Genomic DNA, 14590 nt, shown 5'->3' on the forward strand with positions numbered 1-14590 from the left:
TGGAGGCATCATACTCCATAGTGTATATGGACCACATCTTCCTTATCCATTTTTAAGATTTTATTTATTTATTTGACAGACAGAGATCACAAGTAGGCAGAGAAGCAGGCAGAGAGAGAGAGAGGAGGAAGCAGGCTCCCCACTGAAAAGGGAGCCTGATGCGGGGCTCGATCCGAGGACCCTGAGATCACGACCTGAGCCGAAGGCAGAGGCTTAACCCACTGAGCCACCCAGGTGCCCTCATCTTTGATGTTCTTATGGTAACATTTCACTTACCACTACTAATTTCCTTTTGCATGAAAAATGTCCCCACTCATCCTGTTCAAGGTTTCCATGGGAACTAATGAACAGATGTTCAGCTCACTCCGAAAACGTGTTGAACGCCAGCTAGGTACCAAACACTGAGCCAGCTATCTATGACAAATACATAAAAATAATCTCACATTTTAAAACACCATTTAAAACACTCTCAGATGATCTTCGAAACTGTCCCATGAAGCGGTACCACTGGCTTCTTAAGGGCATAGCCCTGAAGCCCGGCGGAGAGCGGCCTGAGGGCTGGAATCACCTTACCTCTTGGAGTGGGGAAGGAAGTGGGTGCTGGCTCGGTGCCTCTCAGGTACCAGGCCTGAGCTGGGCACGTTACCTACAACCACTTCATTTAGCTCCCAGGACAAGTCAATGAGCAGGTGTTGCCATCCTCAAACACACAAGGAGGACACGAGACTGTGCCCCCAGACCTGCCCTTCCAGTCCACACCGATATGCCTATCTGCTCGGAAGCCCGGTCCTTCTACTGGACCACTGTGTCCATCTCCCAGCTGGCCTGACCACAGGAAGGGGCCCCTCTTTCATTCTCACCCATTCATCCATTCGTGCCTTCCCTTGTTCTGTGTGCACATCCAGCCTCCTGAATGGGTCTCTGCAGGCCCTCTGGCCAGCTGCTCTCCGTGGGCCACCACCCAGGGACAGGCAGTCCTACCCGGCAGTGCCATACAGACTCTGGTTCTGATCTGCCATGCTTCCACCCAGATGCTGAGTCTGGGTCCATGAGCTCCAATTTCAAGGAATCTTTATTTATATCCTGGTAATCTATCAAGTTGTGGCCCTAAAAGCCAACAGAGCTTTCCAGTTGTTTCTTCAGGGAGTTACAGACACTCGGGCCCCTGCTTTTACAGATTCCTTGAGGTCTTCTTATGGCTCTGATCCCTAAACGTGGTTCTGGCCGGGAGCAGAGGCCCCAAGTCAACATGCCAATTAACGTGACGAGAGGCTTGACACGTTTGCCCCAGTATCACCCAGTGATCTTGGAGGACTCACAGGGAAATGAGACGGAGCGTTACAGCAGTCGTAACCGTAGGCCGTTCTCTGGAGTCTTCAAAATAAACACAGTTGATACACAAAGTAAAACATCGAAAGCTTCCTTCTTGCCATTCCAAGTTCCCCAAAGCTGATTTGTTAATGAGAAAGATACAGGCTGAAAATGCATGTATGGCCTCAGTTTCTAATATGTAATTAGGAAGCATAGGGAGGAGATTTGAGAATAGTTTGAAGACAATAAAATGAATATTGATTATTAGCAAAAAAAAAAAAAAAAAAAAAAAAAACCCTTCCACAGATCACTCACAACGATGCAGAGCAGCTCTGTGTGAGCACATCTTTCAACACCATGAAATGGGGAGTGGAAGCACAAAGTCAGTGGAAGGCCATTTTTGAAGCAAAACGATATTGACGTGTGGCTGTGTTGGTTTTCTTTACAAGACAGATCACGCAGGAGATACAGCCAGTAAATGTCCTGGGAAATAATGTAGTGCTTGTTCAAATATTCAGAACAGTTGTGCAGATAATTTACAAAACGTTTTTCTCCCGGCAGCCGAAGCTGCCACCAACATTCTTGAAGTTTCCATCCTGTTCTGAGTTTGCTGCTGCTTGCTGTTCAGTAAGACGTTCCTTTGGGCTTAGAAGGGAAGGAAAGGGAAGCTCATTCTTTGCCCTTGGAGAGACTTTCATGGTGTATAACCCTCAGATCATGTTTCATTTTACTGCCCTGCCAACCGTGTGGGTCTTCCTTACTGTGCACACAGCTTTCTTCCTTCACATCTTCTTTCCTTTGCACAAATCCTTTGCTCCCTCTCCCTGGAATCCCATCCCGTCTCCCCCAGTAAACCCCTCAAGCTCAGGGGTTGGCTCAGAGATCTCATTTTGCCATGAGTCCTTCCCTAGGTGTCCCTGCCTTGCCTTCTGACAAGCCTTGTGCTTTCCTCCTATAGCAGCATCTCTTCCCACAGGCAACATATGGTGACTTACAGCAATTTTACCTCTCCCTTAGACCATGCCCCAGAGGGTAGATCTGGGTCGTATTCCTTAGGGAACCACCCTCCTAGCAAGGCAACTGGCATATTCTAGGTCTTCATCAGAGGTTACAGATGGTGGGTGAGTGGGTGGGTGGACAGATGGACAGACAGACGGATGGATGGATGCGTGGATGGATGGACAAACCAGAAACTTTCATAATCCTCTTTAATCTGAAAATGAGCATTCAGACTTGGAGAGCTTAGTGAATGGTGGGTCAAGAATGAATTATAAAATGTTGGGTTTTATCAGTTTTTTTAATTTTAATTTTTGTTTTCTGCAACCTCTGGATTAAGCATATTTTACTTTTTAATTTAGAAAGTATAATTTTGTTAAATTTATGATAAAATACATATGAATAAATAAAGTTCCAGGGTTGGAATTAAGTTGGACCAAGTCTAGAACATGAGTCTCTGGGTCTTCTTTCTATAAACTGCTAAGTTACTATCAGCTTTTAATTTATATCAGCTGTTTTCCCCTTAAATTTTTCAGTGATATTTTATTATAGATTTGTGAACCATCTGTAATACTGATGACCTTTTCTCCCCGGTAGGATATCTGTAAAGCCCTGTGGTGCCACCGGATTGGAAGGAAATGTGAGACTAAGTTTATGCCTGCAGCAGAAGGCACTATTTGTGGACATGACATGGTAAGGAGCTAATCTTAGGTCAAGAGTCACGTTCAGATGTCAGAGCTGTTCCACCCATGCATCTCCCCTCCTCCTGCATTGGTATTTTCTCAGTCCATGTTCCTCATTTCTATGTGCAAATCTACCCCCAGGACAGAAGATGGTGTTTAATTTACATTCATACTGTGAAGGCGGCTCCTTCTTCCTTTTGCCCTTTCCCGATGGTGTAATTGATGGGCTATCTGCAATTAGTAGGTGTATATGCCAGGCGACAGGTGGTGACTACCTCTATTTAATAAGGGGAAACATTCAACTCTTGCCCATATTTCAACCATGTACAGAATCCGAGTTAGATAGTATTGTTAAAGACACAGAGGCTTTGGTGGGGGAACGAAATATATTAAGAAGAAATACATTAAGAGCATTTATTACTCAGTGGGAGAGAATAATTTTGTTGCTGAAATTAAAAAATAAATTACCTTAATCTCCAAGAGTAGTATTCTGATTCCTTTCACATTACTTTTTAAAATACAAGACCATTGATAAAGATAGAGATATATTGGACCCAAATGATCCCTGAACCCATTTCTGTGTCAGTTAGCGTGTGACCTTTTTTTTTTTAAGATTTTTATTTTTTTGTCTATTTGTCAGAGAGAGAGAGAGAGAGCACACACAAGCAGGCAGAGGAAGAGAGAGAAGCAGGCTCCCTGCTGAGCAAGGAGCCTGATGTGGGACTTGATCCCAGGACTCTGGGATCATGGCCTAATCCGAAGGCAGATGCTTAAGTGACTGAGCTACCAAGGCATCCCAATGTGTGACCTTTTTAGTGACACTAATGCACATGAAAGAGATAAATGTCTAAATAGCTTTGATTCTAAATAGCTTCGATTCCAAACCAAATACATCACAGCTTCAGTCTATTTAAATGTGAGCACGGGCAGCAAGTGTTAAAATGTTAGCAAACAGTACTATCTCATGCTTTCAGGTTAAATTATTGCAGCACTGACTGGGGATGTGAAGAGAGCTGCTCGTGCTTATGTGAAAAGAACGCCCAGAGATTGCTTCTCCTGCACACCTCTCGAGCTTTATTTGAAATCCCCCAGAGAGGGTGGGGGTGGGTTATTAAATCCTTCCACAGATATAGCAACAGTACTTACATAACTCATAACCTCCCAAAATTGAATAAAGATGCTTTTAGACTCTCAGACTAAGAAAGGGATGTGGGGATGCACCATGGTGTGGAAATGCCCATTGTCACAGGACTCCAGGGAATGTGCCTCAGTATTAAGTTGCCCGTGATCACCACTTTCTGCACATAATTATCTAAAATTTACTCTTCAGGTGATAATTTGTAAAATTATCCTCATTTCCCAAGAGATCAGCCACCCTCCCACTGTTGCCCCTGAGTTTTAGCTCACATGGGCACAGGGTGCTTCTCTGATCACCTGCTTCCTGTAGGACAGGTTTCAGAACTGTGGGCCTTCCTCAGAATAACCTATATACTCTGCTTAAATTTTATTTACCCTGAAAGCACAGTTAAATTGATGGTCATTGGTATTGTTAAACCATTTTCCCTTGTATTTCCAAAGATGGGTCTTTCCTTGTTATAAAAAAGAATTAGTGCATCTTAAGCCAGAATATATGCCTAAACTTACCCAGGAATGATGTATTCTGCCCTGGGGCTGCATGGTGGCCATGGTGGGACAGCATTGGAGGCTCCTGTGAAAGGTCCCTTTGCTGTTAGTTGTGCATTTTCCTGTATTATGGGTTCTTGTGTGTCCCTATGGCTCTTCAATTTAGACATGCATATTACCAGCAGTCAGTATCTCAGTACTTTGGGATATCCCAGAACAGTTGGTGTGTACTGGGAGTAACCATACTGTTTCTGTGCACCTTTCTCCTGCGTGGGAGCCTATTTCTCTCCACACTGTGTTGCCTCTGAGGCTTGTGCATGGTGGTAAATGGGACTACCTTGCAACTGGTAGTATCAGATCTCATCCTTAGTACATGACATACTTTCAGTCCTCACAATCTCCCTGTGAGGGTGAGCCCCTTGCAGCACCCCCTAGTGCACTCAGGAACCTTCCAGGGAAAGGATACTTAGGTCCTTTGTGAGCACACCATGGGAAATCCAGGACGAGGGGTTCGGACTATAGCCTAATACATATGAAAGCTGATTCGAGCTCTCTAACAATTGTGGGTCCCACGTTGTATTAAACCACTCCACATTATGCTTATACTTGGTGCAAGGTACTTGCTGTGTTATTACACTGCACTTTGAGAACAATTCAGTCTGGTAGTTTGCACCATCCCTAATGTTCTCAGGGGGACGTGCAGACTCGGAGCCCCCGAGTAACTTACCCCAGGCCACACAGCCTCAGAACTAATACAGAGGCTCCTTTCTCCCCATCTCCCCAAGTCCACTGTTGTATTTTATCAGGGTGCTTCCTGTGTGTGCTGGGTGTGACATGCAGACTGTGGGGATAATATCATAGCAGAAGCACGCATTCATCAGACCATCTTGCGTGCTAAAGTACAGCCTTCTCTCAAAAGCCAGTGTCCATCAATAACATATAAAAGGGTGAGAAACATGGGATGGTCCTCAAAAACTTAACTGGTGTTTCGGTGGAACACAGGCTCTTCCCCTGACCTGCCCACAATGGGCTTTATGGGTCTGTGACCTGTGTGGAATTCTACTCCAGGTCATGTGTGTGTATGAGTTCACATGTTTGTGTGTCTGTGTCTGCCCAATCCCATGCATCCCCCAACCTCCATGGGAGAAGGGACAGTGCTTTCTCCTCAGATTTTCAGGAAGTTTTTTTTTAATAATATGTAAACGAATAGCCATTTGAGGATACTCTGGTACAAAGAGAAGAAATTGCCTTGGCAAGTCGGCTCACGGCAGAAACAATTGTGACAGTCAGAGACACGGAATCATGCAGATGTCAGTGAAGAGAGCAGAACCCCAAATACAGAATGAGAGACCTGTCTACACACTTCCAAGGGGTGATCTCCAGATACACTGTGAGGTGGAGACACAGAATGGAAGAATGTGTGTCGTGTGCTATCACTTACAAAGTTAAGAGTATACTCATCGTATAATTATTTTCCTACATTAAAAATAAAATGAATAAACTGTAAATTTTTAAGAAGTAAATATTTTGTGTCACTTTAAAACAAAATTAAACCAAATTACCTTAAAGTAATCCTTAAATACCAAAAGCAAAATCCACTTAACAAGCTTGTTGGCTTAATCATAACCAGAGAGGAAGAATTATGTCAAGAGACTTTAAAACCTGAAACATTTTCTGAGTTTTCATCTTGTGGGTTCCTGCATTCCCATTTTCTGTCTTTGTATCGGAAAGCTCCGACCAGATGATTCTTTTAAAATGGGACAAAACAATCACAACAGACACTGTCCTTGTCCCTCTATGTCCCTCATGTGTCCCTACTTGTCCTTCTGTGTCCCTACTTGTCCCTCCATGTCCCTCCTTGTCCCTCTGTGTCCCTCCTTGTCTGTCTGTGCCCCTCCTTGTCCCTCTCTGTCCCTCCCTGCCTAAGTCCACAGGAGCTGGCCCCCACTTTTTCCAGATCCAGCTCTCTCTCTGGACTCATGAGGCCATCAGGGAGCAGATGCCTTGCTGACAGCTGCATTCCCCCCATTGAGTTGAGGGTATCAGGGGGACTCCAGGACTTTATCACCTGGGGTGTGGCCAGGAGGTAACAAAAGAGAAACATATTTATTTATTTATTTATTTGCTTTTCAGAAAGAATCAAAAAATTGAATGGACAAGGTTTTAGTCCTCATTACTTGTGTTTAGTTTTTCTTCCTTAAATGATATTTAATCAAACTATTTGTAACTGCCATTTCTGTGTAACACCAATGGTCAGACACCAGCAACTTGGTGTGTTTTCACTGAACAAAATTAATAATGGAAGTGTTATTATTTTCCTTTTGTAAAGCCCCATTTTTTTACCCAGAACAAATCTGGTGGCCCTAATCTTGGAGACAGACAGGAGGAGGCCTCACCCCATCCTCCAGCCCAGTGCTAAGGCTGGTTCTGCTGCTCCACGCAGGCCAGCAGCAAGGGACAAGCAAGTTCGTTTTCTCCTCTCAATAGACGGCCTGAAGATCCTTGAAATCTACACCAAGCCATGGGTAGAAAACCAGCACTGCTGAACAATGTTAGATGTTGTGTGTCCTTTATGTGTGATGGCAATGAAGAAAACCCATGGCTTTTAGCATGAACTAACATTGATGGGCACTCCTCTTCAGAAAGGAGAGCTGATAGCATCTCCAGCTTCATAGGGACAGATGGAGCTCCTGTGTGGGTTGTTTTATCTCCACGGGAAGCCGTCTGACCTCTGACATGCATCTGCTAACAATCTCTAGGCTCCAGGCTCTGAGCCCAGGTGCTGGGGAGTGAAGGCACAAAGTACTGGCCAGAAATGACAAGGTGTTGAGTCACATGGAACCTCCAGCTGGACTTTTCTGCCTGAGACTCTGTCGGTTCTCAAAGAACTATGAAAAGCATGTTGTTCCAGGAAAGGTTGGAGTTCACTCAGTGGAGAGCTCAACCATGGGGCTGAACGTCTGTGCAACACCCCTTAATTAAATGTGCTGAATTCCAGCAGCTCAGACGTTAGACAAGGATTCTTCTCTAGATCTTCCCTCTGTGGGGATTTATAAAACCACGTTAGGTTTGGAAAGAAAAAAGAAGTTACATTAACTGAATCTGTATTATGTGCTGCCTGAAGGTGGGATGTTGGTGTCTGCATGTCCTACAGAACTCCCAGGGCTGAGTGTCACGGCAGCCATGGACCCACCAGTCCATGAATCATGTCAACCTTTCTTTTTTCTTTCTTTCTTTTCTTTTTTTTTTTTTTTTTTTGACTTTTAGTGGTGCCGTGGAGGACAGTGTGTCAAATATGGTGATGAAGGCCCCAAGCCCACCCATGGCCACTGGTCAGACTGGTCTTCCTGGTCCCCTTGCTCCAGGACCTGCGGAGGAGGGGTGTCTCACAGAGACCGCCTGTGCACAAATCCCAAGTGAGCACGTCTGCACTTCCTTCTCACGAGCGATTTCTAAGCTGTGAACCTTCCCAACAGCGTCCATATGGTAATACTGATCTGTACATCGCATAGTATTGTAGGAATCAGTGAGAAGGTACAACCTCCTGGATGGAGCTGGAGGGCATTATGCTAAGTGGAATTCATATCATATGATTTCACTCTTATTGGAACTTAAGAAACAAACAACAAAGGGGAAAAAATAAGAGAAGTAAGGAGACAAAGCAAGAAATAGATTCTTAACACACCAATGGTCACCAGAGGGGAGGTGTATGGGGGACAAGGGAAACGGGTGATGGGGAGAAAGAGTGCTCCTGTCATGACGAGCCCCAGGTGATGTGTAGAAGTGTTGAATCGCTCTATTGTACATCTGAATATTACACTATATGTTAACTGTATTAAAATTATTTTTAAAAAATTGCTAAATAAGGAAGTCATTTTAGTCAAGTATTTCTCAAACAATGGTGTCTCTTCGGTATAACTTAAGATGCTAAAAAGTACTTGACCACAGCACAGGGAAACAGACCGTGCAGTGATACTTGGGAAATGGATTTTTACCACATTTATGTGCAATTCCAAGAGTCTCCCTTAAATAAGCAAATCAATCATGAAAACATAGAGAAAAAAAATGAATAAGAAATCGGTAAGAACAATTTTTTATGTGAAAAAAGGCCAAATGTTTGGTTTTTCATCCAATATATTTACTTTTGCAACCATCAGAGGCAGTCCCCAGAGCAGTGGGGTGGGGGACTGTCCCAGTCCTCCTTTCACACCTCAATTGGTTTAAAACATGAGTCCTGTTGCAACCTCGTGGTGGTGTCTTTAATGTGTGAGGCCCAGTGCATCGCTTGCGCGGAGAGGAGGCCGTGCCTGTGCTGGGTCCACATGGATTCTAGGGGTGAGCAGAGCCTCTTTGCTGTTAGCACCAGCCAGTGGGAGGTGACTGTTCCTGAGCGGATCTGCTGTCCTGGCCTGGCCGCAGGGAAGCTGATGCAGACGAGGCTGCCATCCCAAAAGTGATGGATTTGAATGTCAGTCTCAGCTCTACCTTCTGTCCACTGTGCTGGGGTGCTGGGCACCAGCAGTGAAGAGGTGGCAAGCAGACCCACTTCCACATTGTAACTTGCCCTAGTGACATCAGGAACATGGCTCATGCTGTTCATGGTAAAAAAGTCATGGTCCCATTGGGGTGCAGACTTCTTCCTTTGTCACTGTGAGCCATTTAACTGGATCTGCTCATCTCTCCAATAATCCTCGTTTCCAGCAAGGGGAGAGTGGCTATTAAACGCAAGGTTTCTTCCTGTTGCAGACCATCGCACGGAGGCAAGTTTTGTGAGGGCTCGACTCGTGCGCTGAGGCTTTGCAACAGTCAGCAGTGTCCGCACAACAGCGTTGACTTCCGCGCGCTGCAGTGTGCCGAGTACAACGGCAAGCACTTCCGAGGACGGCGCTACACGTGGAAGCCGTACACCCAAGTGGAAGGTGAATCCTAAATCCCTCCTCTACTAACGACCCCGTGCTTTGTTACGTGTACTCTTTAGAGGGGTGTGATCTTACGTGCGCTGTTTGGATAGACCATACCGCTGTGTGAGGTCACTGACCCAGGCTTTTCGCCTGCCCTACGGCCACCAGCTTCTGGTCTAAACTAGACCAGCTGTGTGGTCAGAAATTAACAAGAGACCAGAGGGTGTGCACCATGCAGTGAGATCTTCAAAGAAGTGACGGAGCGTTCAAAATAGATGGTGTAGTGATCATGGATCAGTGTTTTCCCATTACACAGCCCAGCAGATGATGGTGGTATTTCTCTAAGCATGTCACCCACTGAGCCGGTATCATGGCCAAAGAATCAGAGCAAAAGTTTAGCATCTTTTGGAAAATTAGGTAGTTTTCAAGCCTACTGTTTTCAAAAGTCTTGATTTAAACCAAGAAGGTTATTTGCACCATATGTCTGATTTTACTCTCCAGGTTGAGAGAAAGATGTATTATTCTTAAGATTACAGTAACTTGAACCTGGTAGCTCAGTTGGCATAATTTAAGGAGAAATTCAAAGAATAGTTAGTCATCTTGCTCTTTGAAACTGGGAATACTGTCCAAGCAACACTTAAGAAATACATGAATCTCCCCAATCTTACCCTTCTCCAGCCCAACAGACATAGTGTTTTCATGGTGAGAGCTTTACGAAGGCAGTACAGCCTCAAAGGAAAACTTTAAGCAGTTTCACACAAAGCATTTTTGGTTGTGCTTTGAACTCTTAAACTCAGTAAAATTTGATCCAGTGAGAAATAAGTAGGCAGGAGAAAAAAAAGAAAGAACTTTGAAATTGAGGTCAACATATGTGTATTATTCCTGACTCCACGGTCTCAGGAAATAAATACATTAATCGTGGAGGCACATACTCAACTCCATTCTTAGGGTTATTCCATTGGTTTCATCTTGTACAGTGAAGAAAATATTTGTAGATGAGTCTGAGCCCATGAAAATTCCTAAGGCAGACTATATTTTCATCATCAACTCTTCCGTTCTTTACCAAGAAGAAAGAAGGGAAAAAAGTTTCTATGAAAGTTCATATTAATTATGTAAATCATAAAATCTTTGAAACAGATTATCAAGAGAGGAAGTGAACCTGATCCACCATGCTTAAGTGTACAATGATACCTATATTTTCCATGTATCCATGTGTTTCGACAATCATTGTATTTATAGGAAACATTATCCTCTGGATATCTTCTGGAGATTTTATCTAAAAGTTATCCCTTTTATCGGTTCAAAAATATGTATTTCATAAAATGCGCTATTAAGAAATTTGGTGACCACTTGATTCTTTTATTATGTTGTTGAGAATTTTATATATTGCTACTAAATTGTAATGACCTCTTTGCATTTCTACAAGAGAGTAGTTAATTATACTAGTAAAATAGTGAACAGTTATGTTGTATTCAAGTCAACAAATATTTATTGAATGCCTACTATGTGCCAACAACTGGGTAAAGAACAAGGATAGGAAAAGACAAACAGAATAAAAAATTAATAGTGAATCCTTATACAAATTAAAAATTAAAGGGAAAAAACCCAAGTCTCATGAGACCACCACAAAAAAAAAAAAAAATGTATTTGCAATGAATGTTGTGTGGGAGTTATTTTATGGGGGAAAAAAGAAAACTTTAAAAAGTCTATCTAAAATTTAGAGCAAAAATGATCAGAGCTTAAGTCTCTTTCTTATTTGTGTTTGTGTGTGTATTTCTTTTTAAGATCAGCACTTATGCAAACTCTACTGTATCGCAGAAGGATTTGATTTCTTCTTTTCTTTGTCAAATAAAGTCAAAGATGGGACTCCATGCTCGGAGGATAGCCGTAATGTTTGTATAGATGGGATATGTGAGGTAATAATGATCGTTCATTCATTCAACACACGTGTCCAGACAGTCTGCTCTGTGCCGGGCATCCTCTGAGGGGCTAAAGACACCAGGCATCTAAACCCCGACCTTTCTTTCCAACCCACAGCCTGGGAGGGGGAGGGGGATGCCAGATGAACACACACTGAGACACATGGGATTGGTTGCAATCAAGGTGCATGCAGAGGATGGGGAATGGGGAAGAAGGAATTCCTTCCTAGACACAGATCCGGAGAATTTGTGGGGCTCCTTGGAGAAGGGAGCTTCTGGGCTCAATCTGGAAGGGTGAGTTGGAGGGATTTGGGGGAGCAGTTTGGGAACAGGGTTCTGCGAGAAGGAGTGGGTTGGTAGGACCCGACTCAGGTGTCAGGGTACCTGAGAGCAGGCAGGGCCCAGGGGGCCGAGGGAGGTGACAAACGGGAAGGGGTGCTCAGAGGGTTTGTATCCTCGGATCAAGAAGGAACAGGCCCCAGGAATGAGGAAGAGCAGAGTGAGGTCAGCCTGCAGCAGTATGGGCAGCAACACAGATGGGGGCAGCGTTGAGCCCCAGGGCCACTTTGCATCCTGTAGGTGTCTCTTTTGTGGAGGGACTTGGAAGAGAGGCTGTGAAAGATTTGGTGGCAAAGTGACCATAGAGCCCTGAGCTCTCTGCCCCATGCCGAGTTGAGATGGGGAAGGAATTCTGTTATACGCAGAAATTTAAAGCCTTACCTGATCAAATACACTGCATGTGAAGGATGGGTTTTTCCTTGAACTGATTCAGTATGTGCACCCACCAGTCCAAGACTGTGGTCTTCATTTTAGATTTCTCTAAGTTGGATGACCTGGTAAAGCTGGGTCCGCCACTGAGACACACATTGCCATCCTTTTTACTGGGTGAAGATCGACTCCGTTCTATCAAGATTTCTTTCAGCGTTAATGTTCAGATCTCTGTCCATTTGGTCCAATCACTAGTTGACTTGTTAAATATTTCATTATTTTCAGGTATTCTTAATGATACAGTGTCACAATCCCTTATGTGTGTTCTGAAACCCCAAAAGCTATCAAGCAGAAAGTATACTGGGCTGCACAATGTAAGCGTCCCTGAATTTGTTTGCTGGCCAAAACCCGCCCTCAACTGATGTGAGAATATTTGTCAGTTTTATTTAGTTCGCTTAGAGTGAAGTGACCATGTTCACATTTTGCTATAGAAACATCATTTATGTGTTTTATTATGGGCACTGCCCTGGGTCCTGCTGGGACTTGCATGTTATGTGCATAATATGTTAATTACCTTCCTAAAATCCAAAAACACTGAGTTCTGAAATGCATCTGGCCCTAAGGATTTAAAACAAAGAATTGCTGGCTATAGTTACTTCATCTCTGAATTTTTTACTTGTATATACTAAACTCTTTGTTAGGATATTGGCAGGTACCATAGACATTATAAAGAGCCCCTTAAGTTCTAAGATAGTAAACAAATACCGCCCGTTACATAATTTACTGCTGGGAATAATCCCACGTGGCATGTGTTACTTCTCTGCATTACACACGGCACTATAGAGACATGGTGGCAGAGTCCAGTGGACCCTCCTGTGGACACATTGCTTGTCATTTACTAAGAGCTTTGTGTCAGTCTGAAATGCACTGTTATCTCCAGCATGACAATCTGAGAGATTTCGCTGAGGGCTCCAGATACTGAGGTCATGTAGCAGTACTGAAGAGAACAGATGTCAGGGTCTCTTCCTTTGGACCCGAGAGTCGAGTTACAGTCTCGCTGTGCACATATTTGGTATCCAATAAGTATTTGTTAACTACCCTGTGTGGGTGAAATGTTCTGCTCTTACGGGGAGCTTTCTCCCTGGAGGTTGGTGACTTCGCTCTTGTCTTCTCTTGCATGGATGACGTGTGACCCCGGTCCCCCAGAGAGTCGGATGTGACAATGTCCTTGGGTCCGACGCTGTGGAAGACTCCTGCGGTGTGTGCAGGGGCAATAATTCAGACTGCACGACTCACAAGGGGCTGTACGCCAAGCCCCAAGGCGCCAACCGTGAGTACGCGGAGCTGCGGGCAGGTGTTGAGCGGAGAAGATGGCGAGTGGAACTTCCTGGCGGGAAACCCTTGAGGTGCAGTGGAAACAGCAGCCTTAAGGGTCCTGCAAAGATCTACACACTCTCCGTCCCTGCTTTGCTTGTCAAGCCTTTCCTTTGGATGGGAAGTAGTTGCTAGGTTACTACTAGCGAAAATAATAATAGCTCTGCTCCAGTTTAAAAAAAAAAAAAAAAAAAAGGAAAGAAGTCACTTAAAGAACTAATGGAACTGACTGCCACACCAGAGTTTCTCCTGGTTCCCAATGTGGATCCTCAGGTTTTCGTGGCGGGGAACCCCAGGTGCGTAGGGATTTCGGCTCAGTGTGTTGAGTGAGACAGCACATTGTCTCCGCTCCTGTTTCCTTCCCTGTAGAATATTACCAGATGGTCACCATTCCTCCTGGAGCCCGGAGTATCCGCATCCGTGAAATGAATGTGTCTACCTCCTACATCTCTGTGCGCAACACCTTCCGAAAATACTACCTTAACGGACACTGGACGGTCGACTGGCCTGGCCGGTACAAGTTTTCAGGCACCACGTTCGACTACAGACGGTCCTCCCATGAGCCGGAGAGCTTAACCTCGTCTGGGCCAACCAACGAAACCCTGGTTGTGGAGGTAGACTCCAGCCTCTCACCTTCGGGCTGGGGTGTGGGGGTCCTTCTGGCGCTGGTGGGGACTGAGGCCATTGGTATAATTTTAAATGCACAGAATGAGGTTTATAATTTGAGGACGTCTCAGAAACAGCACTGATGGATGCACTGGGGCCGTGCACTCATTCTCTTTCTGGGGCCTCCTCACGTTTGTACTTATGTCCATCAGGCAGCTCCTGTTCAGGGTTCCTTATTAGTGGATTTTTACAGAAGTCTGCCCCGGTCCTGCAAGCTCTCTGGCTGTGAGAACCTGGCACACTCAGGGGACTCTGCCTGCGCCTCTCTTTGGGGTGGGATCAGCATTCCACCGAATCCTGTGGAATGGGAGCAAGATGAGCAAAGCCCCCGCTGTGCCCTCACATGGGCCCGGTGTGCAGGGAGGGGGTCTCGCAACAGCCTCCTGACCCACTGCCCTCCTGTTCTCGA

The 14590-nt window shown here is 44.8% G+C and overlaps 1 protein-coding gene across 1 annotated transcript in view; it reads left to right on the plus strand.

The window, feature by feature from the left end:
* LOC111153406 (ADAM metallopeptidase with thrombospondin type 1 motif 16) overlaps positions 1-14590 on the plus strand; it is a 151164-nt gene that overhangs the window by 73992 nt on the left and 62582 nt on the right. The window contains exons 11-16 of the mRNA XM_022512422.1: positions 2905-3000; positions 7881-8029; positions 9360-9532; positions 11300-11430; positions 13348-13471; positions 13885-14129. Of these exons, the coding sequence (XP_022368130.1) occupies positions 2905-3000; positions 7881-8029; positions 9360-9532; positions 11300-11430; positions 13348-13471; positions 13885-14129 (918 nt within the window). The remainder of the gene's footprint in view (positions 1-2904; positions 3001-7880; positions 8030-9359; positions 9533-11299; positions 11431-13347; positions 13472-13884; positions 14130-14590) is intronic.

This window comes from Enhydra lutris, unplaced genomic scaffold (assembly GCF_002288905.1).
Source record: "Enhydra lutris kenyoni isolate GAN:26980312 unplaced genomic scaffold, ASM228890v2 scaffoldscaffold32, whole genome shotgun sequence".
In the NCBI taxonomy this organism is placed as follows: Eukaryota; Metazoa; Chordata; class Mammalia; order Carnivora; family Mustelidae; genus Enhydra; species Enhydra lutris.